This window comes from Drosophila serrata, unplaced genomic scaffold (genome assembly GCF_035046125.1).
Source record: "Drosophila serrata isolate PLE 108 unplaced genomic scaffold, ASM3504612v1 contig_376, whole genome shotgun sequence".
Lineage (NCBI taxonomy): Eukaryota > Metazoa > Arthropoda > Insecta > Diptera > Drosophilidae > Drosophila > Drosophila serrata.
Genome location: NW_028257274.1, coordinates 2,629,181 through 2,656,929, shown reverse-complemented (window position 1 = coordinate 2,656,929; position 27,749 = coordinate 2,629,181). Strand labels below are relative to the sequence as shown.

General features: G+C 36.5%; 4 protein-coding genes and 1 long non-coding RNA gene across 5 annotated transcripts in view; 4 read left to right on the top strand and 1 right to left on the bottom strand.

Moving 5' to 3' along the window:
- Nucleotides 1-2,109: 2,109 nt before the first annotated feature.
- On the bottom strand, nt 2,110-2,589 carry LOC147642658 (uncharacterized). Its single transcript, XR_015273194.1, has 2 exons — nt 2,481-2,589; nt 2,110-2,409 (listed from the first exon to the last, which is right to left on the bottom strand). It is a non-coding gene; the product is annotated as an uncharacterized LOC147642658 (long non-coding RNA).
- A 522-nt stretch (nt 2,590-3,111) lies between these two features.
- Phyhd1 (Phytanoyl-CoA dioxygenase domain containing 1) lies at nt 3,112-6,684 on the top strand. Its single transcript, XM_020960806.2, has 3 exons — nt 3,112-3,447; nt 5,653-6,310; nt 6,375-6,684. The coding sequence occupies exons 1-3, from the start codon at nt 3,424-3,426 to the stop codon at nt 6,557-6,559; spliced, it is 867 nt and encodes a 288-aa protein (XP_020816465.1). The 5' UTR covers nt 3,112-3,423; the 3' UTR covers nt 6,560-6,684.
- Nucleotides 6,685-6,906: 222 nt separating this feature from the next.
- LOC110191023 (aminoacylase-1) lies at nt 6,907-8,986 on the top strand. Its single transcript, XM_020961740.2, has 6 exons — nt 6,907-7,254; nt 7,536-7,880; nt 7,941-8,087; nt 8,153-8,436; nt 8,501-8,634; nt 8,704-8,986. The coding sequence occupies exons 1-6, from the start codon at nt 7,167-7,169 to the stop codon at nt 8,906-8,908; spliced, it is 1,203 nt and encodes a 400-aa protein (XP_020817399.2). The 5' UTR covers nt 6,907-7,166; the 3' UTR covers nt 8,909-8,986.
- Nucleotides 8,987-9,289: 303 nt separating this feature from the next.
- LOC110191006 (aminoacylase-1-like) lies at nt 9,290-10,850 on the top strand. Its single transcript, XM_020961724.2, has 6 exons — nt 9,290-9,408; nt 9,467-9,811; nt 9,868-10,014; nt 10,070-10,353; nt 10,410-10,549; nt 10,613-10,850. The coding sequence occupies exons 1-6, from the start codon at nt 9,318-9,320 to the stop codon at nt 10,815-10,817; spliced, it is 1,212 nt and encodes a 403-aa protein (XP_020817383.2). The 5' UTR covers nt 9,290-9,317; the 3' UTR covers nt 10,818-10,850.
- Nucleotides 10,851-13,043: 2,193 nt separating this feature from the next.
- Nucleotides 13,044-27,749, top strand: part of hth (Meis homeobox homothorax) — a 206,354-nt gene continuing 191,648 nt past the window's right edge. Inside the window, exon 1 of the mRNA XM_086839726.1 lies at nt 13,044-13,216. The gene's annotated coding sequence lies outside the window, so the exon portion shown is untranslated. The remainder of the gene's footprint in view (nt 13,217-27,749) is intronic.

The window sequence follows — 27,749 nt, the reverse complement described above, 5'->3', positions numbered from 1 at the left end:
TGTTAATTAATTTAATTAGTCGCGCCAACAAGAAGAACCAAGAGATGACCTTGGCCAGCAGATTGCTGGCTGGGGGATGAGGGTGTTGGAGTGGGAGCCGCAGACGGAGCCCCTTGGGTGCACATTGTTTATGACTTGATTGTTCACCTGCGAACACCTTGCTTGCCCCCCCCCCCCCCTGCCTACCACCTCACGCCCCCATCGCCTGCATCTTCTTCTTCGGCGCCTCAAGGTCACCGCGAATCTTGATGATGTGGACTTTAGTTGTGAATGTGAATGTGGATGCTGATGCCTCTGCAATGGTTTCTAATTTGAATTTTACAACATGCACTTACTTTTATGCTTTGCATTTGCCAGTGCACTGGGGAAAAATATGTACAAGAAATTTATTATACATTTTATACAAGAAATTAACGAAAGTTTACGAAGTTGTAAACAAGTTTAGATATCCGAGCGAAGCTTGAAAGAATTATTGGAATCGGAACTTAATTATAACTAAGCATTATTTTACCAATATTTATCGATATTTTTCTATGAAAATTTGTTCGACGAATCAAATTTAAAAATGTCATAACTTAACGGTTTTAATGTTTTTATTTTTGATCAACTCCTATAATTGATTAACCTTATTGTTTTTTCTTCAACATATTATACTTCCCCATCAATTTCTCGCTGTGTAATTTACTTGTATTTGTCTGCCTTATTTATGGACGAGGCGTCGTGTAATTAATCTTGTGTGAAGCTGCAATAAATGCGAATCCGAATGCGACTGCAACATCAAAAGTTAGTACTCGGTACTAAGTCAAAGCCACATACCATTTGTTTTCGCTGGCTGGCATAAATTTCCTGCATGCTTATTTATCATTTTGCCATTTTCATTTGGCGACGGTTTATGGCATTTGCTTTGGTTGTTAGTCAGTTACTTGGTTACTTGGTTACTTGGGTTACTTACAGTCGCTGCCTTTGGGTTACTGGGATGACGATGAATGCCAAATGGATGGATGGGTCGAGGAGGTGCAGTCAAAAAGTGGCACTTAAGGCCTTTGTTGTTTGTGCATCATGCTGGCTGCTGACTGCTGCCTCAGCTCAGCATTGAAGAGGTGTAAATATTTGTGTATTTACATTGCGACCGACAAGATCGGAATTAAGTTGTCAAGGAAATTTATAGCAAAATCAATAGGCATTGAGACGTGAACCTACACTTATGAGAAGAGCAAATAAGGAAACATATTTGCATTTCTCATGGAACTAAAACTAGTATTATTTCGGTATATATTATTTAAAAGTAGAATAATATTCCTAAATGATTGGTTTAGAAAATATGTTGTAGTTTGGAAAATTTCCTAAATAATATTTCATTTCACAAAGGTATTTCGATATTAACTAAGTACATACAATTAAAGCCCCTTAAGTTTAATGCTAATATGGATATTAATACTAATCACAACAATTGATAGAATAAACATGTTAACAGATATATTATTAATATAATAAAAATATATATTTGATCTCAAATTGATTCTAATTGTTTTTCTGCCTTAGTTTTAGCTCTACAAGTTAATTTATCTTTGCTTAACCTTTCCCAATAACACAAAAAACCCACACACACGTAATTGGTTGACTAAAGTAAATTAGTAAATTTAATTTTCCAAAAACTTAAGTAATTACATTAAATTATAAAATAGCCAAGACTTCCCAGCTTTGTTAACCACTGTGTTGAGAGGCATCTGCAATTAGCCGCAGAGCAACAATAGTTTTGCATACATTTCTTGCGCAGCGTGAAAAGCCGAGTGAAGCAATCGTAGTTACAAAAGTCCAACGAAAAACATAAAAAAATAGAAAAAATTAAAAACAAACGAATAGCGGCCCACGCACAGACAGCAGACAATTAACTGGCACACAGACACACTTAAATACACTGGAAGAAATGTAAGTTGCTTTAACACAAGTAAAGGAAATATTAGGCACTACAAAAACATAAATTTTAGTCTATTTTTTATGAAAACATAACTTGTATTGTCATATTTAATAGATATAATTTAATTCTAATCAAGTTAATTAGTATCAAATATCAACTGGTTGAGTTTCAAGGGTTAACCCCTCATGGCATTTTACATTTAAAAATTTATTGAATATAAATATTTATTGACACTCAAATATTTTTACAAAGTAATTTACCTAAAAGCAATTTCTATAATTTAACAGTTTATGTAATATTTATGAAGGAATTCTCTTAAGTGTATTTGAAAATTCACAGAAGTGCATCCTATGCATATGAACAAATCATGCTCAGTGAAAATACCCAAGCATTTGTATCTGCATATGTTTCTGGATAAACACAAAATAGCATACATATGTATGGAAAGACCCCCGACTGATGATCACTGATCAAAGCCGGCACACGTGTCCCTAGGGAGAAAAGATATAGAAAAAGTGTGGAACAAAGATCATATACAATTCATTAAAAGACCAGAATGTACCAGAAGAATAGATTGTGCCAGCACAGTGGACAAACTAAAGTCATATTTATTTATCAAAGTCAATGGCTAGACTGGCACACATTAAGGCTGATAAAGAAACAAACTAACTGAAGAAATATGAATAATACCAGCAGAGCAGAGAAGCTACATGCGCTGAGCGTTAACAGCGCCGTTCGCTGTTAGTTAACAGTGCGAGAGTGAGAGCGAGAGAGAGCCATGAATTGCGCGAGAGATAGCATACACAGGAAAATATTTATTAGTAACGAAATATAGAAATATGTAAAATACAAAAATTAAATGGAAAATTTTTGACTAAAAAATTAAATGATTAATTAGCATATTATTTAAATACAGTACAAAATTGTACAACTAATATATTATTTGTCAATCTATGTTTAAAAAAAAAGTACATTTAATTTTAAAAATATTTATGTTAATTATGTGTACTAATAAAATACTTGTAGAATATTTAATATAAGATGCCTGGTGATAATAAAATTATAATAATATTAATAATAATACATCTTAACTTCAGGCGAGTAAAACTAGTGATTCTTAAAATTAATTATATTTTCTACCGTTTCTTTGTGTTAACATTATTCAAATTAATTTTTTTCGTGTATGCTTATATAGAATATGTAACGGTTAGGCGTCGCGTGGGAGCTCTCTTTCCCTTTCGATCGCCCTCTCCCGCTCTGACTTCCGTCTGATATTTTCAAGTGTTTTTTCAAAAATTTCTCTACCGATCAGTTTCAAAAGACACGCCAAACAGTGTGAAACGTTCTCGATCGGTGCGGAATATCTATAATATTCTATAAAGTAGCAAGCAGCCTAACGAAAGTTTGAAAATTTGCCTTTTCAAATCGAAAACAAAAGTCAAATTTTATTAATTAGTTTTCAAAACTCTCAAAACAACCGATCCTCATACACACACACAGCCAAGATGCACAGCAAATTGTTGGACGAGGTGGGTACCATTCGATCGATTGATCGACTTTCGACCTCTTTTCGTGAATCTATTTCGGAATTATGGTATTATTTATTGAAAGCACTCTTAGTTAGTCATCCGCATCCTGGGTTGGGATGAGTTGTGCCGCAGTGTCATCGGTTTATTTACAACCCACGGAATCATAAACATTTCATTGGCTTCGGGAAAACTCAACTGCGGAAAAGCATTCTTTTGTTGCGCTGCAGACAAAGCATCCCAGATTAAGGAAATGTTTTTGGATTCCATAGACTTTTGACCAAATTGGTTAAAAAATAAACGAAATGAGAACTCCAATTACCAGACTTGTTCTACATGACGTGTGCGGCTCATAATAGTGATTTACAGTCACAAAATGTGGCTTAATTATGGTCTAGTTTCATTGGTTGACCAACTGGTTTTTTAAATAGTCACGCGTTTGATTTAAATTAAATATTCAGACTCAGCATAAAATTAATGGAATTTTCTAAGCGAACTAGAAACTATAAAGTGTTGATAAAGTTTGTGATTAAATAATCTAAGCTGAGGGAAAACCATAGGTAAAATCGAAAAAATAGACTTCGTAAGAATTTGTTTTAAAGTTTTTGCCATTTTCTCTTAAATAATATTCAAAAGTGACTTTAATAACAATAATAACGTTCTTTTCAATCCAGAAACATGGAAATATACACAGCTATTTATGGAAAATGCCACCTTAAATGGAACCAAAAAACCCCTGTTGATTTAAACATTTCAATTATATCAACAATCTAGTTATTTGTTGTGTTTAGCTTAAGCCAAGCCCAAGTTCTAGTTCAACAAAGCTGTGACTTAACATGTGGATTACGAAATTAATGCAAAACAGGCAAAAAAAAGCGGCGCATACAAGCGGCATTATCAAATTGAAAGCGATTACAAAATCAGCTGGGACAGCATGTTATGGCACATTCGAGTACTCGTAGCATACGTGATGAATGCAGTGGCTGACCCTCTGGGGTAATTTTCCATGCACACGCCTCTTCTAATGCCATCGGACACACACATCAGGCACACTCGCACACCATGACAAGACACCCTCTGCAAGTGTAAGGGTGGGCCCCCACGGCGTATGATTTATTTGTTTGTAGGCGATCTCTGTTAGCGACAGATCGACAGTCTTATCCGATCCACTTCGCTTCCTCAAAAAGAAAATCTTCAATCAGTTCAGGTGTGCCCGTTCGGGACTCATTTTCTCGTGGGTTTGAGTCACGACGACTATTTTTACTCTCGCTTTTCATTTTCAAATCTTCTCGCTCAAGCAATTTAAATTTATTTAATTTAACCACTAGAGAGTGACAGAGAGGGAGAGCACCCACAACAAAGATGATATATATATATAATTATGTTTTGTTTACCAAACCGAAATCGTATTGCCCTTTTGTCAGGAAATGAATAATGCCTTGGGGGATTAATCAACAGTCAATATTTAGGCCAAATATTAAGGTATTTGAGAGGTCTTTGTTAGAGCCATTTTTGCCAAAACAATGAAATGTACAAATTTTCGTTGACTGATTTCAATGAATGAGCACGGTTCTCAATTTATGTCAAAAAGAATTAACATTTTGACATGCACAGGAATTTGTTAATTAGCAAACATTTGAAAAGGTGAACAAAGAGCACAAGTGCACTGGGGAAAAATGTTTATTTAGAAGAGGGAATAAAGGAAATTGTTTCTAAAGTATTATGTGCGAATTGAATACTTTTTATAATTAATTTTGAAGCACATTTCAACCTTTTCAATTACATCTTTTTACCCCTTATAATTTCCAAATAATTCGTTTTAAGTTTGATATATAAAACCGTTAAATTAACTGTTTTATCTTCAAGCAGCCTGATTAAAATATTAAAGAAACTTTGTTTAAATCTCAATCTAAAGGACTAAATTTTGTCTTAAGATTTCTTTATATTTACCTAGAATAAATACCCAATTTACTGAATTTTTCCCAAGTGCATTTCCCTATCAATAAAACCCTAGTACCCCTAGGTCAAGCGGTGCGATAACACATTTCTAATCAACGATTGTAAGCCGGAGTCCGACTGGAGAGACTGTCCGTCCCGGGACTGTCTGTCCCAAAAGATCCGCCAGACCAGACGGCGCAGGCGATAAGCTTCCACTCAGAGATTAAATAATATATTAAGAGAGACCTTCACCCGCTTCCCTACTTCCAGCTGAATGAGAACGGCTACATAGTCATCGAGGACTTCCTTACCCCCGAGGAGGTGGACTCTCTCTTCCAGGCTGGACGAGCTCTGTGCCTGGAGGCACCACAGACCAACCGAAAGATCTTCAGTACCATTAAGGCGGAAGATGCCCAGGGCAAGGAGCTGTACTTTATGGAGTCCGGCGACAAGGTTCGCTACTTCTTTGAGACGGGCGCCGTCGGCGAGGAGGGACAACTGCTGGTGGATCCCATGATTGCCCTGAACAAAGTGGGCCATGCCCTGCATGTGGAGCATCCCACCTTCAATGCCATTACCTTTAGCAACAGAGTTCGTGAGATTTGCTGGCAACTGAACTACAATCGTCCTGCCGTCTGCCAGAGCATGTATATCTACAAGAATCCCGGTGTGGGCGGTGAGGTGACCCCACACCAGGACTCATGGTTCCTGCACACCGATCCCAACTCGGCGGTGGGCTTTTGGCTAGCCCTCGAGGATTGCACCCTGCAAAATGGTTGTCTGCAGTTCATCAAGGGATCGCACAAGAGCGGTGTCCATAGGCGCTACATCCGTAACCCGGACAAGGAGGCCACCGAACTAATGGTCTACGATCGGGCGGCGCCCATCTATCCGCAGTCCAGCTTTACGCCAATGCAAGTCAGCAAGGGTGAGTATATGAAGGAGCTTTATAAGACAATTTTCTCTATATTAATTAATTTTAATTCACCCAGGAACCTGCATCCTCATCCACGGCAATGTGGTCCACAAAAGCGAACCAAATCGCTCCCAGAAGAGTCGCCATGCCTACACGTTCCACGTGATCGAGACTGAGAACAATGTCAAGTATTCGGAGGATAATTGGCTACAGGCGCCAAAGGACAAGCCCTTCCCCGTCCTGTTCGAGCGCAAGGATTAAGATTTAGTCCCTGTGATTCGTGTTTCGGTATTTTTGCATATAAGTCACTAGTGAAAACCCTAAGTTCTGATGTATGAAGTAATTGTAAATGTAACAAAATAAAACAAGTATATTTTGTATTCGCATTTCGAAGTTGCATTCTAGCTTTAGAGATCATGGGTCACGTGACCGACACAGATAATACAAGCTAATGACCGACCTTAGAATACATTTACAAACAAATTTCCAACGATAATAAGGCACACGGAGTGCCTACAGGGAGCCCTCAATAATCACACAAGTTCATGGTGTTTTTCCATTAAATCTTTACACACAATATCTACTGTATAAAACCCCCTTCCATAGCTAGTAATGGAACGACATTGGTGTAAACTCGTTTGCCACCATCCAAAATTCTCGCTTATGCTCAATTTGATAAAATTATCAGTAGCTCGCGTTGGCGTTACGATCGTGGAGAGATAAGTCTGTTACTGGACTGTTGGACTAATGATAGGGCACGGCAAATGGAGGTGGAAGTGACACTAGCTAACACAAGTCAGTGCGTCGTTAGCTCTCGATCGTAGCGGATCGTATATATTATAGTATTCAGTGGTTTACAGCAAAAAAAATGGCCAGCAAATGGGAATCGGACGAGGAGATTCAGTACTTTCGCGAGTATCTGCGCATCCCCAGTGTGCATCCTAATCCGGATTATGGTTAGTATCTGTTAGATAAGAGATTTAAAGCTCCTGCTACTGAACAGTAATTTTAATTTAGTTAGTCTGTAAATGACAGCAAACAACGGCTTACTTCATGTTTAGGATATTTCTCTGATTAAATTGTCAAATACTATATCCATTAATTAGTGAAAACTGCAGCTGTTGATATATATTTCCCACAGAACATATAAAAATATGTGCATCAAAAGATAAGATTGCACTTAAGCCAGAGATTGTTTTAATAATATATTATGATTATTTAATAATAACTTCTTCAGAGCCCTGCCTGAATTTTCTGAAGCGTCAAGCTGAGCAACTTGAACTACCCATTGATGTTTACTATCCCGCGAATGACCAGAATCCTGTGGTGGTTTTAACCTGGGAAGGTCTGGAACCGGAGTTACCCAGCATTTTACTCAACTCTCACATGGATGTGGTTCCCGTTTTCCCCGAGAACTGGACACATCCTCCATTCGGAGCAGATATCGATGAAAAGGGTCGGATTTTCGCCAGGGGTACACAGGATATGAAATGTGTGGGAATGCAATATCTGGCAGCTATAAGGGCTTTGAAAAGGAATGGTGCCCGATTCAAGAGAACTATCCACATATCCTTTGTGGCCGGTAAGCGTCTAAGGATTCTCGCTTCTAAAAATATTTCTAATTTGAAAAATATCCCATAAGATGAGGAAATGGGCGGAAGACATGGAATGCGACCATTTGTGCATACAGAGGATTTCCGTAAACTGAATGTGGGTTTTGGCATGGATGAGGGTTTGGCATCACCCACAGAGGAGTTTCCTGTATTCTATGCAGAGCGAGCTGTTTGGCGTGAGTTATTATATTTATTACTAATAATAAATATTATTTAAACTAGGTTTATATCTCTCTTAAAGGTGTCTATTTCCATATAAGTGGCACTGCTGGCCATGGCTCGCTTCTGCTGCCCAATACCGCAGGAGAAAAACTCAATTATATAGTTGCCAAAATGATGGGCTTCCGGAAATTGCAGGTCCAGAGGCTGCAGAATAATCCTGAACTGGTTATAGGCGATGTGACCACCATTAACTTGACCCGCGTTGATGGCGGAGTTCAGAGCAATGTGGTGCCACCTTTGCTGACTGTGTGCTTTGATTGTCGTCTAGCCTTGGATGTGGATCATCAGGAATTTGAGGCGAATGTGGGTTATTCTTAAATCTGGGATTTATATATTATTTAAAATACATTTTTCTGTGTTCCCACAGCTCCACAAATGGTGTGATGATGTGGGTGGAGGCATAGAGATCACCTACGAACAAAAGCAACCCAGGGTTTTACCCACTGCCATCGATGACAGTAATCCCTTTTGGTTAGCTTTCAAGGAAGCCACAGATGAGCTGTATGTACTCTCTACTATTATATTTAGGAGATCCCTTATTTATCCTTATTCCAATTCTTTATCTTTCAGGGAACTTTCCATCAAGCCTCAAATATTTACTGGCGGCACTGATAGCAGATATATTCGTCAAGTTGGCATTCCTGCTTTGGGCTTTTCACCCATGAATAATACACCTGTGCTTCTGCATGATCACGACGAGTTCATTCAGGCAGATATATATCTCAGAGGAGTGCAGATATATCAGAAAATTATCAGCAATGTGGCAAATGTTTAGGTTATCTTTTTAACTTTGGTTTTTATATTGTTTGTTTATGTTTAATTATACTACAAATATATACGATTATGACTTGAAGGTTTACACTATTATATTATTATTTCAATCCCATCAATACCCTACCTTAAAGACACTAATTGAAAGTTTTCGAGGTCATGAAGACAGTCAAGCAAACGTATTTTCTGGGTTATCCTTGATAACTTTTATAATATTAATAAAAACGTACATGACTTGGTTAAAAATGAGATGTCTTGTCAAACCTTTCGTGGCAGCTATCGCTTGTGTTTACGATCGAAATGCCTTGAGATAAAACCCTTGTCTGCTGATAAAAGACTGAAGAGATAGAATATATCCAGTAGTCTGTTTGGGTTTAGCATTTAGTTTTGACCGAGCTTTCAAACAAGACACAATGAGCACCAAGAACTGGGATAACAATGAAGAGATACAGTACTTTCGCGAGTATCTAAGGATACCTAGTGTGCATCCTGAACCGAATTACAGTGGGTATTTTACATAATAGAATTTAATTTGATTAATAAATTAAGTCATTTGCCCCAGAACCTTGCATTGAGTTCCTAAACCGCCAGGCTGAAAGCTTAAACTTACCTATTAGGGTTTTCTATCCTCTCAATGAGCAGAATCCTGTGGTGGTTTTGACCTGGGAAGGTATGGAGCCACAGTTACCCAGCATTTTGCTCAACTCTCACATGGATGTGGTTCCCGTTTTCCCCGAGAACTGGACACATCCTCCATTCGGAGCAGATATCGATGAAAAAGGTCGGATTTTTGCCAGAGGAGCGCAGGATATGAAATGTGTGGGAATGCAATATCTGGCAGCTATAAGGGCTTTGAAAAGAAATGGTGCCCGATTCAAGAGAACTATCCACATATGCTTTGTGCCAGGTGGGAGTAATTACTATTTCTTATAAAATATTAATATTAAAACTTGTCAATATCAGACGAAGAAGTTGGTGGAAGAAATGGAATGCTCCCCTTTGTGAATTCAAAGGAATTTCAATCCCTCAACATTGGGTTTAGTTTGGATGAAGGAATAGCTTCCCCCACCGATGAGTTTCCCGTTTTCTATGCTGAGCGAACAGTGAAACGTGAGATCCCTTTATAATATAATATTCCCTTAATTAATATTATTTCTTCTACCAGGTTTAATATTTAAATTTAGTGGATCTGCAGGACATGGCTTGCTCTTGATGCCGAATACTGCAGGGGAGAAGTTGAGCTATTTGGTGGGTAAGATGATGGAACTCAGGGCTGTTCAAGTGAAGCGTTTGAAGGATAATCCCAAGCTTCAGATTGGTGATGTGACCACCATTAACTTGACCACCGTGAACGGAGGAGTCCAGAGCAATGTGGTGCCACCCTACATAACTGCCACTTTCGATTGTCGCCTCTCCTTGGACACGGATATTGCCGAGTTTGAGGCAAATGTGGGTTTTAATTTATCCCAAATGCTTCTTTTATAATAATCCCTTTTTTGAGGCAGCTCCACAAATGGTGTGCAGAGGCAGGCGGCGATATTGAATTTGAGTTTGGATCAAACTGGCGCAAAGGACACATTCCACCAACTGCCACAGATGCATCTAACCCCTTTTGGCTGGCTTTCAAGAGTGCCACGGATGAGCTGTAGGTTTAAGGTTTTTTAATTGTTTTAAGGAGACTCTAAGATATTTTTTATGAATTTTTCAGGGGTCTGTCGATCAATCTGCAGGTCTTCCCCGGTGGCACAGATAGTCGCTATATCCGAAATGCGGGTATTCCAGCCCTAGGATTTTCTCCAATGAACCACACTCCCGTATTGCTGCATGATCATGATGAGTTTTTAGAGGCGGAAACCTATTTAAAGGGTGTGCAAATATACCAGAAAATAATATCCAGTGTAGCTAATGCTTGAAAATTAATATAAATATATATAAAATAATAGAAAGACATGCTGATCTTGTAATTATAGGGTAAAGTATAGCGTATTGTATTATATACATATATATATATATATATATACATATATATATACGTATATTGTAATAATTTATCTAAAAGATTCAAAAGTTTAGTTAGCATTTGTATTAAATATGAATATACAATATTTAAATCTATCCTCAAATTTTAAAGATATAATATATAAATAATAAATATTAAATTAAATTTATTTTTCACTTACCGATTATCCCATTTTCGTTTTTTTTTTCTTCCTTGTTCTTCCTTCATTTTTATTAAATTGGAAATTTACAGCATACATTCAATTTATATTATTTAAGGCCCTTTTTTTACATTTCAAACAGTTAACAGTTACTTTACAACAAATATACCGCAAGAAAATAGTTATGCTGCAGCTCTTCTTTGGCGAAGTTGCATGCCACGCACACACACACACTCATAAATAATGGCGGGTGCTGCTGCCCCGCATTGGCCGCGGGAGTCTCACTTGTTTTTATTGCAGTTTTAGTGGCTTAAATTCGTAATTTACTAGCTAATTCATTAAAAAATGTCTTCTTTTAATTATTACACACATAATTATGCACTTATTTATTAATTTCACATCCGTATTTGCACAATTAATGATTTTACTTATTCCGTTTCCCCCTCCCACGACTCCAATTGGAGGGAAAAACCGCGGCCACTTCACATTTCCATAAATTCGTTATTATTTCACTTGATTAACGCTTAATTTAGTGTCCCCGCGCTAAAGTGCACTTAGTTCAACTGATTAAACCGATTGGTAGGCTTTATTAAACATATTTTTCGATCTAAAAACGTTTTTTAGCAGCAGCACGAACTTATTCAACAAAATTTTCGCAGTTTTGATCCTCGCCTCTTTTCTTCATTTTCGTCCTCTCTCTGGACATCGCTCTCTCGCTCCTGAAAAGCCGTCGTTACCACCTCAAACGAACTGGTGAGGTGAATTGGAAGAGAGGTGAAAAGCCGGAAAAGTGAAAAATTAGGTCGCGCTGCTGCTAAAAAAACGTTTATCTACGGAAAAAATGTGTAATAATACCTACAAAATAATTAATTCAATAAAACAAAGTGCGGTTTATGGGAGAATAATCAAATAATCATGGATAACATGTATTTTGCAACATAAAACTGATATTAAGTGCAGCGACTCCTTTCAATTGGAGTTGTGGTGGCGAAAAAATGAAATTGAGCAAATGCCAAAGTGAACGGGTGTCCCGGCGAACATAAAAATGAGACATATTCAAAGTATTTGGCAAATTCAAATATAATAAAAGCTTGTAAACCTACAATAAAAACACTTGCCACCCCCCGCGGACAACGTAAGACGGCAGCGCCAGCAGCATCAGTCGCTAATGAGTGTACTCCAATTAGATGTTGCCAAGCCACGATTGAGTTGAGCGACAAATCGTCAAAATACCGTATGCAGGTGCGGTGAGATTCTGAGCGGGCGAAAAGAGCGGAGCGCAAAAGAGATCACAATTTGCCGAAAGTGAAAAAGTGCGGACGTGCAGCTGCTGCTGAAAAATTGTAACATCCGAAAAAACGTTTAATAATAGCTATTAAACATTTAAATCAGTTAAACTAACTGCAGTTTAGTGCTGGGACACTAAATTAAACATTAATCAAGTGAAATATTAAAGAAATAATGCAAATGAGTAGTCAAAGCAGTTTTTCCCCACCAACTTCAATGGTGGGGGGGGAGCGCAATAAGAAAAATCATAAATTACGCAAAATACCGAAGTGAAATGAATAAATAAGTACAAATTAATGTACGTAATAACAAGAAGAAGACATTTTTAAACAAATTAGCAAGTGAATATTGAGTTAAAGCCGCTAAAACTGCAATTAAAAATGTGAGACTCCAGCGGACAATGCAAGGCAGCAGCCGCCATTATGTACATATGTGTGCGTGTGCAGTCTACGAAAATTTCTGCGTGCGAGCATCGCCAAAGAAGGAATGCAAAATAACTGTTTTCTAGCGGTCAGTGTGTTTCGGTGCGTGGTTTCGGGCGTGTAATTGTACAGTTTTTTCCATTCCCTTCCTTTTATTATTGTCAACGAAGAAGTAAATACATATTTTTTTGTTGTTTTTTTTTTAAGTGTTTACGGAAAAGTGTTGTGTTTACGCAAAAGCTAATATACATAGATGTATATCAATTATTTGTTTTTTTTTTTTTTTTTTTAGTGTTTACGGGAAAGTGTTCAGTTGTAAATATATATGCATATTATTTTGTTTTTTTTTAAGTGTTAAAATAATGATATGATAATAATAATCAGTGAGTTAAATAGAGGCAAAGGAAGGAAAGGAAGATGAGACAACCGAAAATGAGAAAATCGGTGAGTGCAAAATTAATTAACTTTTTGTATTGTATTGTATTTCGATTTCCTTTTACTCAACGATTTCTTTTAACGGATAAAATTATTAAAGCTTCTAGTATCGATATATCGATAACTATGAATAAAGGTGCACTGCTTTTACACTGCTTTACCTAATTTTATTCTGCTTCCTAACTGCTTTCTTAAAGAGTGCTCTGCTTGCAAACTGCTTTGCCAACATGTACTGCATTATCGACCGTGCTAATAGAAATAGCTCGGACGCGAACCAGGGCGCGAAAACTAAAGAAACTTAAAACCCGCCGAATTTGCTTAGAATTAAAAAAAAAATATTTAAAACAAGTTTGTGCATAATGAAAAAGTTCAGACTATTTATCTCCAAAACATATTTTAATGTAGAAACTAGATGAGACTTCTCCTACTTTTATTCCAATTTAACTTAAAAGAAAAACTGAAAAAGAAAACTCATTCGACATATTCCTTAAATATTAAGTCTTTTTCTCATGGACCATGGCTCATGTTGATTAAGCGGGGCCTTATGCGATCGGATCTTAAAAAGATACATCCCCCAACTCCCCCTTCCCAGGCCATAATTTGGCCACCAAAAACGTTGGCCAACTTTGTCACACAGCAGCCGCATCTTGGCCAACTTTTTGCGACGCTTTTTTTTTCTTCCTGCAGCCATGGTCTTTTGTGTGTGTGTAATGTGTTCTACCATGTTGCAAAACGATTTGTTGGACGCAAGATTTATGAACTTGTTCCCACTGACAGCCGACAGTGGTTAAGGTACGGCATGTGTGTGTGCGTGAACATGCCGCCTAATTAGAAGATTTTAATTATCTGTTTTCAATCAGCTTCCATTGAGATAGTGATAATGCTGCCGGCAGCAGCACATCAGATTTCTTGTTTTCATTTTGGTTCCGCATGGATTGTTTTTTTATATTTTTATTTGTTACTTTTTTGTTTCTTAATTTTTTTGTGTTTATCTTGAATGTATAAGCCAACATTGGCAGAGAAACTAGATTTTTGAAGGGATCGGTATTTATTCAAGGGAAAATGATTACCGGAAAGTGATTACATATTTTTACAAAGTACAAATTGTGTGAAAATGAAATATTTATTTTGGTTTACAAGGGAACAGTAAGGACAATATAACAGAAATGAAAAATTTACGATCAAAATTCAGACTTTTTAAAATACTTATATCTTTGAATTATATATTTTATTTATGAAAAAAACATTTGAATTGTTTATAACATATTTTAAGGAAATTCGTCAAAACAATTGGATTTTTTATAACATATTTCAAGGAAATTCGTCAAAATAATATAGTTTTCAAACAGAAAGCTAAGAATATATTAGTAAACTAGAGGAGCATAATCATTTTATTCATAAGCTTAAAACGATGTGAACGATTCATTTACGACCCTATAAATCATATATTGAATTGAATTGAATTTCTTGTTATTTACTTATTTTACGGATAGAATTTGTAATAGCAATTTTTATTGGTAAAGTTTTTGCTCTATATATTATTATTATATCTAATATTATTATATTCAATTGATTACCTAGTCTCCGTTTTAATTACAACTCTTGGCAATTTAATTACCAAAATTCTGTTGACATTTCGCTTTGACTAAAACTGAGCGGGAATATATTTTCGGCAAAGGTGTTTTCGGGGGCTCTGTGTGTTTTTTTTTTTTGGTATCGCGGCCACGCGCGTGCTGCCAATAAGCGCTGTCAAAGTGTCCCAAATCGATTAGAATTGATTTTGAAAGCCGCTGACAGGCCCAAACGGACCCGCGAGCAATCATCGTCGATACAATAGGTCGCGGATTACAGTTGTCTGTCGTGTTCTATGGACTTGCACTTCCCATTCCCATTCCCCGATCCCAATCCCTAACCCATCACCGGTTCGTCCCTGGGATCCATGCCCAAGCCCCTAGCCAGAATCCCTTCGTCCCCGGTTGCGTGTTTAAGGCCAAAAGGAGGCGATGTTGCTGTCATTGACGATTTATGTCAACTGCCGCCGCGGCACAATATTCAAATTCTTTGCATTCACTCATCACTTGTCGCCGGCTCGCCGCCTGTTCTCGCTCGCCGCTCCTGAGATGTCAAGCCATGGGTGTGGGTTAAGGGGGGAGCCTTAAATTCCCAAAAGATTGATTAAAATTGTAAAACAATTATAGGTTTTATTTGATTTTTCATAAGACAACAAGAAATACGATGCATTATAAGAACAACGAAAGGATCATAAATAACTTCTTCGTAATATTTTCTGCTTTGATTGCAAGTTTAAAAAGACTCATGAATAATGGTTTACTAATTAATGGTTAATTGTTAACTAGAAATGTTAACTTGAAAAGTATATGGTAACTTACGTATTGATTTTGAGGTATAACCTAAACCTTAAGCAATAACCTTATAGGGTAAAATATTAATGGTTCGTATTAACTTTATAGATTTATCATAATTTACTGAAAGATATACATATATTTAGGTATATGTTCTAGTTTTTCCTTCTTTTATTTCACATTATTGAAAAAGAAAATGTTATACAATTCCAATATCTTGGAAAAAAGGATCTAAATCCCTCTCAAATTAAACTAAAATTCTTCCCAGAGCCTCTGGAAAACAAAGTCCCTGCTTTGAACTTTTAAATCGCTGAGCTGCAAAATAATGGGCACCGAAATACCTGACGAGGGTTGCTTAAGCAAAAGTTTAGACTGAAATGGTACAAGAAACTTTCCTAATATTTTATTAGTTTTAATGGGAAAGTATTAGAAATTTGTAAAAATTATTGTATATCTTTTTAAGAGCAAGAGAAATAACCTTTCTTTTCAATCTTTAACTTGCTAAATAAATTTACTAGCCATTGAATCTTTAATAAACTTAAGGATTTACATAATATTTTTTGGACATTTAAAACTATATTTGAAGTTATATTTTATGTAATACTTTTATTAACAAAACCTTTTCCTTAACCTCCCCTAATTTCTTTCCCCTTTTTAATGTAAGCTTACCAAACCTTCCCCCATAACTTTAAAAACCACCCACTTTGGGGCGGCTGGACATGCCGAAGCGCATCTCCCCACCTAGTTAACTCGCAAATTGAATTCAAAATCAAAATTTATTTAACTCTAATGGATTTGGCAACCTGAGTGGTTGCCCCCGACCCCCTCGAAGGGACGATGGTCGATGGCGGTTGGCGGTCCTTCTTATCTGACGGATACTGGATACCGCGGATGCTGCGGGATTCTGAATATCTGCGCGTTTCTCGCGTCGCCTTGATTTGACAGGATTCATTGTCTCCGCCACTTCGGCTCGTCCTCGTCTTGCCCAGCTCCTGGCAAGGAATGGTGAAGGGCATCTCTGAGCTGGATGCGTATTGACAGTTTAAATGCGTCCATCACTTTGGCTGAACTCCGGTCCCGCCGCCTGACGCTGACGCTGACGGAATTCATTTAAATACATTTCGGCCCCAAGGGGCCAAGAAGATGGTACCCACTCGCATCGTTGCTCCCGGTGATTTAGGACACTTGAAAAAATTAATTAGTACATTTGTAGGAAAGGATAAGGCAGGAGGATTAAAGGATACTATAATCTGAAGAGTTTATGGAAGGCAATTGGGAGTTGTTGAGTTATTTTTTACATAAACTCTTAAAGAGATTTGGATTTTTAAAGAGATGTCAAATAGAAAGAGATTTTACTGGCTACAAGTAAATAAAAATGAATACATTTTTAGTTATGTTATGTTATATATTTACCAATTTATTACTTTATAATTTACACCAAAATATCTAAAAAATTTCTCTGACTGCAGTGGGCAGTAAATTGGGCCGCTTGAGCATCAATCGAATGGAATTTATAAGCGGCACATTTTCGTGGCCTTTTGATTGACTTGTGTCACTTTGTCTCATTTGTCAGACGAACGCCTTCGGCCAGCGGCTGCTGGGATGGATGGGATGCCCAGCCTGGAGGCTCATCATCCGGAATCCCAGGGACAAACACAAAAAAAGAAAATCGAACCCAAACGATCCTGGCGCTTAAGTGTCAGGTGTCTCGATTGAAATGTTCTGCCCGATAATTCGAGGGGAATGGCAAAGGAATGGGACTGAGATTGGGATTGGGGGATGGGGAATGGGAAAGAAGAGCTCTTCTTTTGTGGCAACTAAAATGACACGAGGCTGCATTCAAATGCCCATCAAGTTGTTATACAGTTGAGCGGGCAGCGCGTATCCTTTTGGGCAATATCCTGCCGCAAATCCCAACTCTCGAACATGCGATTTATGACAGCTGAATGGGGCAATGGGACTGGGACTGGGCTGGGATTGGGCCAGCGGAAATGTCCTGCCTGCTAACCGGAGATATGTTTCATATCCGCAACAAGCTGCTGGCCAACTAACGTGCGAGATTCCACAAGTACAACACATATTCATTCACTCACACACGCCCAGTTCCTGTGTTCACTCTGGAATTGAATGCCAACGGTGGCGATGGCAAACCCGTGACAGCCAAGATTTGTTTTTTGTTGTCCTCATCGTCGTAGTCCATCCTAAACCAAAAAGGGTTTCCATCTGATTGAGGCGGGGCTTTCATTGGCATGTCCTTCAATCCGCCTGACAGCCGCACAACTTTTCTACCCAAATCCCCATCACCATTCCCATCCCATCCCATCCCACTCTCTCTTTATCGAAACCAAAACCGATCCCAGATATTGTCTGATGCCACGGTTTCTGCTGTTAACATGGCCATTAATAATTGCCTGCGCGCAGAAGCTCAACCAAAAAGTGTTCAAAGCCGTTGCCGCCTTTATGCCCAGAGGGCCAAGTGCAATTATTAACTGAAATGCGGCAATTGCATTGTTCTGAGTGGCAAGTTCTTGGCCATTAAGTAGGGTTTGGTTTGGCTGAAAACTTGGGAAATGGCATGTTAAAATCTTGAGGAATAAGCTTGAGAGAAAGGTTTCTCAATTGATTAATTTTATAGATGAAATATGGTTAAGGAGTTGCTTATTTTTGATAAGTTTAAGACATTTTCTTGGAAAAATATACACTACGTGTTTATTTATTTACAAATTTATTTATTTAAATTTAAGAATAATCGAATTACTGAAAAGAGAAATCAAATTTATACCCTTTAATTTTAGTCAGAAGCTTAAAATAATGTTAAGGAGTCATTTCCGACCCTATAAATAATATATATTCTTGATCAGCATGATTAGGCAAATCGATCTAGCCATTTTTTTAGGTTTTACATTTATTAAAATTGTCAAAAAATCTGTCAAAATTTTTAATTTTTTAAAATCTTAAATTGAGTATGCAGATTTATTAGCATAATTTAAACTAACATAGAAAAGTTTTCAAGATTAAATAAAAACTAACATAGAAAAGTTGTCCAAATTGAAATTAATGCTTTTTTGGCTTAGTTATGAGTTTTTTAAACTTTGAAATATTGAAAACATTGTTACACAAAAATATTTATAAGTATAGATTTATGAAAGGCAAATATTTTAAGCTTAGTTATGATCGATTTCCAATACGATTCTATAATTTAACTGCAAATTGAACTTCGGCTTCTTGGAGTTAGTTTTCTTTCCTATTTTATTTTAACTTTCTTGATCCTTGATCCCCTGAAATCCCTGATTTATCTCCATTGCACAACTTTTTAATTTTCTGCCGCACCTTTCAGCACTTTCCCCACAAACAATTTTAGCATAAAAGAATTAACATATCGAGATCAGACAAAAAATAAAAAGAACACAAATCTGGCATTATAATGCAGCCTTGATTTGGATAATGCTTGACCAAGGAACTTTTTGCAATTATGATTACGCCACAAGTTTCATTGGCCAGCTGGCAGATCTTAAGAGTTAAGATTCAAAGTTTCCCAGTTTCCGATCTTGGAACGCCCAGAGGTGTAGCCAGCTCGATGGCAAATTGAAAGGCAAATGCAACCGAAAGACGCCCCCAAGCAACACGCCCATGCAAAACTGCAAAGAGGTTGCAAAGTTGCACACAGAAAAATCCTACGAAAATTGTAATAAATACTTAGATAAATATAATAAAAAAATGTTATAAAATTGCAGTTAGGAAAACAATTGATTAATTGAATTGAACAATTTATAATGAAACAAAAAATATGGTTGTGAGGAAATTTCTCAGAGAAACCCAAGCATGGTGCTTTTCTTTGACAAAATCTTGATGTTTTTCCTTATTATAAAATATAAAAAACACTTTTTGGTTCAAGAAAACATACATAAAACTTAGAATTTGCATTCATGGCACCTGTTTCATCTTAACAACTTTATTTTAACCAATCTTCCTGTAACTTTAGTAGAGTTTTTGTCTGTGTTTTGAACCTGGAAGCTTTGGTATTTGCCACAATTGCCTGGCACTTTGTAACTGTCGGCGGCTATTAAGCGACTCATTTTTCGATCGGCCTCCGCTATGTGGGCAACTTCATGTAAATTCGCCACTGGCTACCGCTTTGAATTTGGATGCGAATTCAGATTCGAGACAGAATCCCCACTCTCAGATGCAGATACAGCTGCGGCAGCTGTGAGATACACATAGTTACAACGATGGCGAGTTGCGTAATTTGCTTGGGGAGAAGGAGCCTTGGCTTTGAGCGGCAGGAGTTTTTGATTTCCTTCAAATTGGCCAGCTTGGCACAATCAAGCGGGTCTAAAAAGCCGAATGCCGAATGCCGAAAGCAGAAAAGGCCAATGGCCATTGGCCCCTTGAATTGAATTCAAATTTCAATGCAATTTTGCATATCCAAGCGCATTATAGCCGCCTGCCGACTTACTTCCCAGCCGAGAGTCTTCAGTTTTCAGTCTCAGTCTCGGCACAAAGCCTATTGAACTGTGGTCCATTTTCCTTTTGATGTGCCGCCAGTTTTAGCCTTTAGCCAGCTTTTGGCTTTTAACTTTTGGCCGCAGTCGGTTTTGCCTTTGTATCCTGACGCCCGCCATTTTGTCCCGGCTCAATCTCAACTGCAACTGAATTACGCAGAATGGATCTGCCAAGGAGAATGAGGGGGGGGCAAGTGATCTGCACTGCAAGGAAATTAGGGAAGAAAAGTGCTAACAAATTATTGAAATATACACATTAAGAGTTAAAGGAAACTATATTAATTTAGGTACATTTTTAAAACAAAGATATAGTCAAAAAGAATATAATAATTAACGCTATAAATACTGCTCAAACTTCACTTTAGTTTTCAAAGAAAGGTTGGAAAGGATTTATTTTTTAAACATATTTCATCTCCGAAAATATTTATAATCTTTAATGACATGATCATAATTATAACTATACTAGGAAACTTTATGTTTTCCTTTCCTTACTTAATTAGTAAAGAAAACATTAATTTTATTGTAAAGGTAAAAGATTATTGAAATCACAGTTAAAACTCTTACAAAACCATCAAAGAAATATATTTAAAAGATTTGAAATCACAGTTAAAACTCTTACAAAACCATCAAAGAAATTTATATTTTATGGATTATTCAAATCGCAATACAAAGCCCTTTGAAAACAGCAAGGAAATATATATTGTAAAGCCTAATCAAATCTCTAATTATCTTTTCCCAACTTACTACTTTTAAATACTTATTTTTTTAGTTACAAAATTTCCTAAGATTTAATTCCCAGTGTCCTGTTTAAGAAGGTGGATGCAACTAAGCTGCCCAGGAAGATGGACTGGACGTCAGAGGCACTGCGACATCATGCCTGGGATTTGGGATTGGGATTGGGAACTGGGTACACTGGGTTTTTTTCTTTTGGGGAGCCTTGCCTTACGTTGACTTGGTTCGGCGCTCTTTTTTATTCGTGGAATCAGAATATTGACATTTTTTCCAACAGCGACGGGGCGAAGAAGAACATTTGCTACATTTCGCTGGCTTCCAGTGTTCGTTCCGCTTAGGTTCTTGGCCTGAAGCCGAGCGAGAACAATGGCCAAGATGTTCCAGAGTGGGCAGGCATCATGTGGCGACGACAATCGCATCAGGCCCCATCCTCTAGAGTCTATATACTCCATCCACCATCCTTTTTTTTTGCAGCCTGATTGCAATGGTATCGGATCGGAGCACTTGGCTTTTTGGTTCCGCTTTTCGGTCTCGTTTAATGCCGCCAATTGAGGGAAGCAGCCTCTTGGCCAGAATTTGGGGGAGAGACAGAGATGGAACTGCAGAGATGTGGGCTCCTCCTGCTACTGCTCCTGCTCCTGATGATGCTCCTGCTCCTGTAAGTGTCCCCATCAGGTGTGTGGGTTTTGTGTTGTGTTTTTGGTCTTCGCTTAACTTGTCGGTTAAGCCTTTTGGTTACCTGAAATCAGCTACTTTTGTTGAGGTTTTCTTACAACTAACTTTAAAGCCTTAATGTAAATAGTTACATTGGTTAGGAAATCAAAGAAACGTCTTTCATTTATCGATAGAATTTTAAATTAAAAGGTTTTACATCTTAGATCATATTTGACATATAGTAAATCTCTTAAATTTTATTTCTAATCTAGTAATTGCGAAGGGAGATCATACTTTATATCTAGAAATTAATGAAGAAGAGTCTTTATTTTAATTTAATAATTATAAACGAAGTTGTGATTTAATTAAAAGCTTTAAATACTTCTTTTTAATTTAAAAATCTTTATTTTATATACTTAAATAAACACCTCTACCAAATGATAGAGTACAGGGTATACTCTTTGAATGAGAAAAACATTTTGGCCATCATTGGCAGCCATCTATATCCATATGTCTGGGGATCTGCAATGTTATAGCAAGTTGATGTTGCCGGTTGGAAGTTGCAACAACTGCGGTGGCTACCGCCAGGATGCGATGGAATGGATGCTGCGCGCTGGTCAATGGAGTCATGTCCATGTTATAAGCACTTAATCTGATCAGAAAAAGCCTTTTGTTTCTCCGCCAAGGAAGAGACCTTTGCTTTGTTTCTACTTTTTTATTGTTATTTTTATTTCTTTACCTTTTTTTGTTGCTATATAGCTGCTGATTTGGCTGCTAAATTATTTGGCAACTTTTGTGGAACTAATTTGTTGATGTCCAATGGTTTTTTGCATCAATTAAAAAAGCCTTTGACTGAAAGCCTTTGACTGAAAGCCTTCAGAGCCATCGATTCTGTATCTGAACCCTACTCAAGATGTCTATCTGTCTAGGGAGTTTCCTTGGGGAATATCTCTGGAAGCTGTGATTCCTGATTTCTGTTTTTGGTTGGAGAAGGTAGCAGGATGTTGAGGAAGTCGTAAATCGCCTAACAGTTTGCCTCCGCTTCCTTTCCACTTTTATTAGTATTAATTTTATGTCTGTCTGTTTTCTTGTTCCTCGTTTTTTTGTAGTTTTTTTTTCTGGTGTTCTATATACAAACTGCGGTAGGTTAATGGCTAACTCAAGTGGCCAAAGAAATGCTTTCACTTTTGGATTGCTACATGGATCTGGATTTGGATTTGAGTTGGTATTTCGACCACACACAATGCCTTTAGTGTGATGTGTGACACATGTGCACTGGGGGAAATAATTAAGGGGGGAAAATAAGAGGTAGACTTTTAGGAAAAAAACTTAAAACAATATATAAATACTTAGGAAACTTAATAATCAATTTCTTATAATTAAAACCTAAGGAAAACCCCCTTAATTTAATGTGAAAAATAAATCCATCAAGTTTAAGAGTCATAAATAAATCAATCACATCAAAAACTAATCATAAAGAGTATTTTAATACATTTTTAACTAAACACTGATTTAAGGTAGCTGTAAAAAATGTCAAAAATAAATATATAAAATGTATAGTTGATCCCAGTTTTTCCCTGTGCACACACACACACTTATATACAACACACAGGCTATCACAATATTTAGAGAAAGGCAAGTAAGGAGATCGTTTTTGTCAGGGTCACAGGTCAAAGTGAAAGCGGTAGTCAAATTTTTAATAGACGGCCCAGCAGGAGTCATCCACTAATCCCCATAGCCTTCCTCAACTTCAGTTTGAGATACTTTACGCCTGCCACATATATATGTATGTATGTATATATATCTGTGATCCTCCGATCCTCTCAATCCTCACAGCCTCGGGACACATATCCTCACAATTGACTTTTGCGGCCAATGAACAAAGGCAAATCCGCTGCGACAACTGCGACATCGACAATGACAGACGTCTTGCGGACCTTTGGCGCATTATTTCACTCTACGGCGTTCAGCATTTGCATACACGGCTAAAACCAAAAGGCAAAGAAGGCCAAAAAGCCGCTTGGCCAGGCCATTTCGTCATGCTTGATTGTTGAGTGCCTCCTTTTATGAGCTGATCTGGCCGACTCCTGGAAATTCGTAGAAAACGCCACAAGACACATTGTATTGCCCGGCACAGTGGTCGCCGCATAGAGCCCAAGAAAAGCATATATTAAACCAGATCAGGTCACCGGGGTGTTATTAGCCGATTACGTCGGGTCAATCGTCTGGAAAGGTGCCATATCTTTGGAGACAAAAGATTGAAATGTTGCAGCTGCAAATGCAAATTATTTTTGTTGGGTTTTTAGCCCAAGGGGATTTAGGGTATATTTTCTACAGAAGTTTATTGAGAATTCTTTAGCAGAAATTATATTTTGAATGTCAATCGAATTATAAAGAAGGTTTATATTTCATTTTTGAAACTCTACACCACAAAATAATAATTTAAGGTCAAATGTAGGATGAGTATGCTAATATTTCTGCTAGGTTAAAGGTCAATAATAATATTTATTTAAATAGACAAACATCCAGCACATATTTTAGCAGGTTTTCTCTTATTTGAATTAAATTTTTAATACGTTATTAAACAAATTCAAAGACTTGTTCAAATATTCCCAATGTCTTCCAAAGTAATTCCCTCAAAACCACTGTATTTTCTCAGCCTTAGGACCCAACTATATATGAGTGTATATACACCCCGCGTTGCCTTCATCCAATTGCCCAAATAAGGTGCCACAATTGCAGCAGCCGATGTGGCTTCTGTGTTGTGGTAATGTTGCCAGTGTTGCAAGTTGCAAGTTGCAGGAAGAGATATTGCAGAAACTGAAACTGAAACCGAAACCGGAGTCTCTGTGCCGGCAAAGTCTTTTGTTTTTGATGAATGATTGCAATTTATTTGTATTGTTGCATTGCTGGCATTCATCGCCAATTGCATTTTTGATTATGTGAACTTATTTCCGCCGAACCAAAAGGCATCAAAAGGCATTTTGCCGACGATGCAAAAACACTCGATTTTTTCCCCCTTGATATATTTTCAATATACATATCGATCCTATAGGAAGAAACTGTTGCCCAGAAGTATAGGAGTATGAGTATGAATACGAATGTATTAGTATTCGATTCATTTCAATTTGGCGTTTGCCGCTGTTTGTTTATTTATTTACATTTAAAAGTCCGCCAAGCTTCTAGCGTGCTGTTTGCTTGGCTCATGTTGTTTTTAAGTGGTGGCGCCAATGGCCAAAACGGATGGAATGGGTGGGTTTAGGAGCTTGAGAAGACTACAGTTAACACAAAATGCGCAAAGAAAAAATTTTAAATATATATATTTAAATTAAAATACGAATCAAAGAAGTAAATTACTAAAATGAAGTAAAAAAGACAAGAGAAAAGATCATAAACTTCAGACTCTCCTGTTCCAAGCTGCAATCTCTATAGCGCTATAACTTTCAAGTATCCTAACTTTCAAATATCCACAAAAGATGATATATTTCATTAAATATTTACCCTCTACGGAAATACAAGGTTATCTTATGTTTGTATTCTTTCATTTGTGGTTTATTTACCATTACTATTTATTAAATTCCTAATATTTCCACTACAAAAACAAACTAATTTCTCAGTGCATTTTACAAAATGAAACGCCCTGCATTCGCTGCATTGTTTAAACATAAATTTTTCATTTTTTTAAATCAATAAAGCCTAAAAGCGCCAGCCAGAGGCCCAAAGCCAAAAGCCAAACAAACGCCACGAGACATAGGAAAATGATATTTATACCACGCACTCTCCTCTCCGTTTCGATTGTGTATTTGTGTTTCTAATTGAGCTTGACTGAAATTATATAAATAAACAAATCGAAATTGAAAACCAAATCGAAATCGAACAATTCCATTTCTAGAAATATAGCCGCTGCTCGTCATCGTCGCTTGCTTCTTGTTACTTCTTGATTTCTTTGGTTTTCGGGTTGTGGAGATCTTGGTCTTGTGGCAAACATAAACACACAAATGCTACAAATTAGCCAAGAATACGCAGACCTTCGAACATGATGGATTTGCTGATCAACTGACGAAGACGAGACGACTTCGTCTGGCAGCCTCAGAATGTTTAATTTCAAGTCATATATCTCCAAAAGAGTTGGGTTTCTCACTAGCCAGTGTTTAGTTTATGGTTGTCAATGGGCTATTTGTCATTGGGTCAACTATGAATTGGTTGAAAATCGTTTAGAATAAACCAGTGTGTAATGATTAAGATCTATGGCGGAATAAGAATAGTGTCAAAAACTCTAAAAAAATAGCATAAAATGAGCTTTGGTCTTTCGGGTATTGTGTAAATTATTATTTTCATATTTTTGCTGGAATCAATATATAATATTTAATATTTTATGATTAGTTCAGGCATATTATTAGATTAGATATCTGATTTTGATTTATGGTTTTTCTTTAAAACTTTATCAGTCAGCTTTAATTATCTTTTTATAAATATTTATATGGAAATAATATGTAAATTTTCAATTTACACCACTGTCATTAATTATAAAATACTTTATTTGATTAAGAAAAATTATAATGTTTATTTATGTAAATAAACTTATTATTATATTATTCTTATTTATGTAAATAAACCTAAATTTATATATATCACATTAAATTAACTGCGATATGAGCAAGGCTATTTTTAAACCCTTTCAGGGTGTTATAATTTACCGCTTTCCGAATTGAAATTAATGCTTTTTATTTAGGCTTAGTAATGAGTTTTTTTTAATTTTGATTTGTCGAACAAATTTGCATATAAAAATATAGTTAATGTCGAATAAAAAGTGGTATTGCACCTTCAGTCAAAAGCTTAAAATAATGTAAAGGAATCATTTCCGACCCTATAAAGCATATATATTCTTGATCAGCATCAACAGCCAAATCGATCTAGGCTTCTCGGGTAGAAAAAAATTTTTTCGAAATTTTTCAACAATTTACAAGGGGTTACCATCATTAAAATCTTCAAATATTTATAAAAATTTGATTTTTTTAATGTTAAATTCAGTATGCAGATTTTATAACCTGACAAAAACTAAAAATTTTATAATTCAATTCCAAACTGCAAAGATAGATAAACTTCGGCCTCCTAAAGTTAGTTTGCTTGCATTGTTTAATTTGGCTTAGATTTAAAAGACTTAGAATATATTTATAGACTTCCAAAATACTTATTAATTATTTTCTTACAAAACTGAAACTCAGATATCATTATTAAAGCCCAACCTACTTGCACTTGATGTGTAATTCACGTCTTCATGACTTCAACTTCTGTCTGAAACCCATCATTTTGAAGTTACACTCAACATTTTTGGATTTTCAACCACAGAATTCGCCGGCCTCTTCATTGCCACTTAAAGTTCAGCCAACTCTCTTTGCTAGACATATCACTTTTGATGGCAATTAACTGTCAGCTGTGTACTTGATACTGCAAAATATATACTCGTAGAAAAAAAAATAGCAAGTCGATTTACTGGTGAAATGCCATAATCATAGCGTAACGTTTATATGAACAATTTATCAATTTTTCAGCGCCAGAGCATTTATCAGATAATTGCTGTTTACACACACACACACACACACACATACACACTCTTTCGAAAAACAACAACTGGGGCCAAAGAGAAAACCGCAAAATCATCAGTTGTTTACTTGAGGCCACGAAATTGCAATAACAATAAGAACGGGCCAGTTAATTGGACCAGAGAGCGGCTAACTGACAGCCAAATTGCCATATCGCATTGCAGTTTTGTTGGTTACACACAGCCGCAGGCTTTAAGCCAACTTGAGTGCACCTTAACCCCCTCCGTCTGCCAGTCAAAGGCAATTCAAATTGGCTCAAAAGTAGAGTATTTGATTTAATTTTGTTGGGCTTGGCGATTGAGTATTTTTATTTTAATAAAATTGAATGGAAATGGAAGGATTTTGATTTGTTTTGAACATAGAAAACGCGTCAAAAAAGATTTAAAAGGGACCATTTATTGTAATTGTTTTCTTACCTGGAAACAAAGTAATTATTTATATTTATAATAAATAATAATTCTTTTTTTAAAAAGAGTTTTTTATTGAAAAAATTTTAAATCACTTAAAAAGTGTAGTATTTCCTCATAAAATAAATAATTCAATGCAAACATTTCACATTTTACTTATAATTTTATGTGTATTATTTATTATTTATATTAATAATTTAATTAAATTTAAACAACATTAAGAACATGTCATAAACTTGTATTAACCTATGAAATTCACAATTTAATGCCTATATTTTAAA

What these genes read in the sequence shown, in the direction of transcription:
- LOC110191023 (XM_020961740.2), top strand. Translation starts at nt 7,167, where the DNA reads ATGGCCAGCAAATGGGAATCGGACGAGGAGATTCAGTACTTTCGCGAG. An exon ending in CCACATATCCTTTGTGGCCG is followed by an intron (nt 7,881 to 7,940) that starts GTAAGCGTCTAA and finishes ATATCCCATAAG; the next exon opens with ATGAGGAAATGGGCGGAAGA. An exon ending in TGCAGAGCGAGCTGTTTGGC is followed by an intron (nt 8,088 to 8,152) that starts GTGAGTTATTAT and finishes TCTCTCTTAAAG; the next exon opens with GTGTCTATTTCCATATAAGT.
- LOC110191006 (XM_020961724.2), top strand. Translation starts at nt 9,318, where the DNA reads ATGAGCACCAAGAACTGGGATAACAATGAAGAGATACAGTACTTTCGC. An exon ending in TTGCCGAGTTTGAGGCAAAT is followed by an intron (nt 10,354 to 10,409) that starts GTGGGTTTTAAT and finishes TTTTTGAGGCAG; the next exon opens with CTCCACAAATGGTGTGCAGA. An exon ending in AAGAGTGCCACGGATGAGCT is followed by an intron (nt 10,550 to 10,612) that starts GTAGGTTTAAGG and finishes TGAATTTTTCAG; the next exon opens with GGGTCTGTCGATCAATCTGC.
- Phyhd1 (XM_020960806.2), top strand. Translation starts at nt 3,424, where the DNA reads ATGCACAGCAAATTGTTGGACGAG. An exon ending in ACAGCAAATTGTTGGACGAG is followed by an intron (nt 3,448 to 5,652) that starts GTGGGTACCATT and finishes CCCTACTTCCAG; the next exon opens with CTGAATGAGAACGGCTACAT. An exon ending in GCCAATGCAAGTCAGCAAGG is followed by an intron (nt 6,311 to 6,374) that starts GTGAGTATATGA and finishes TAATTCACCCAG; the next exon opens with GAACCTGCATCCTCATCCAC.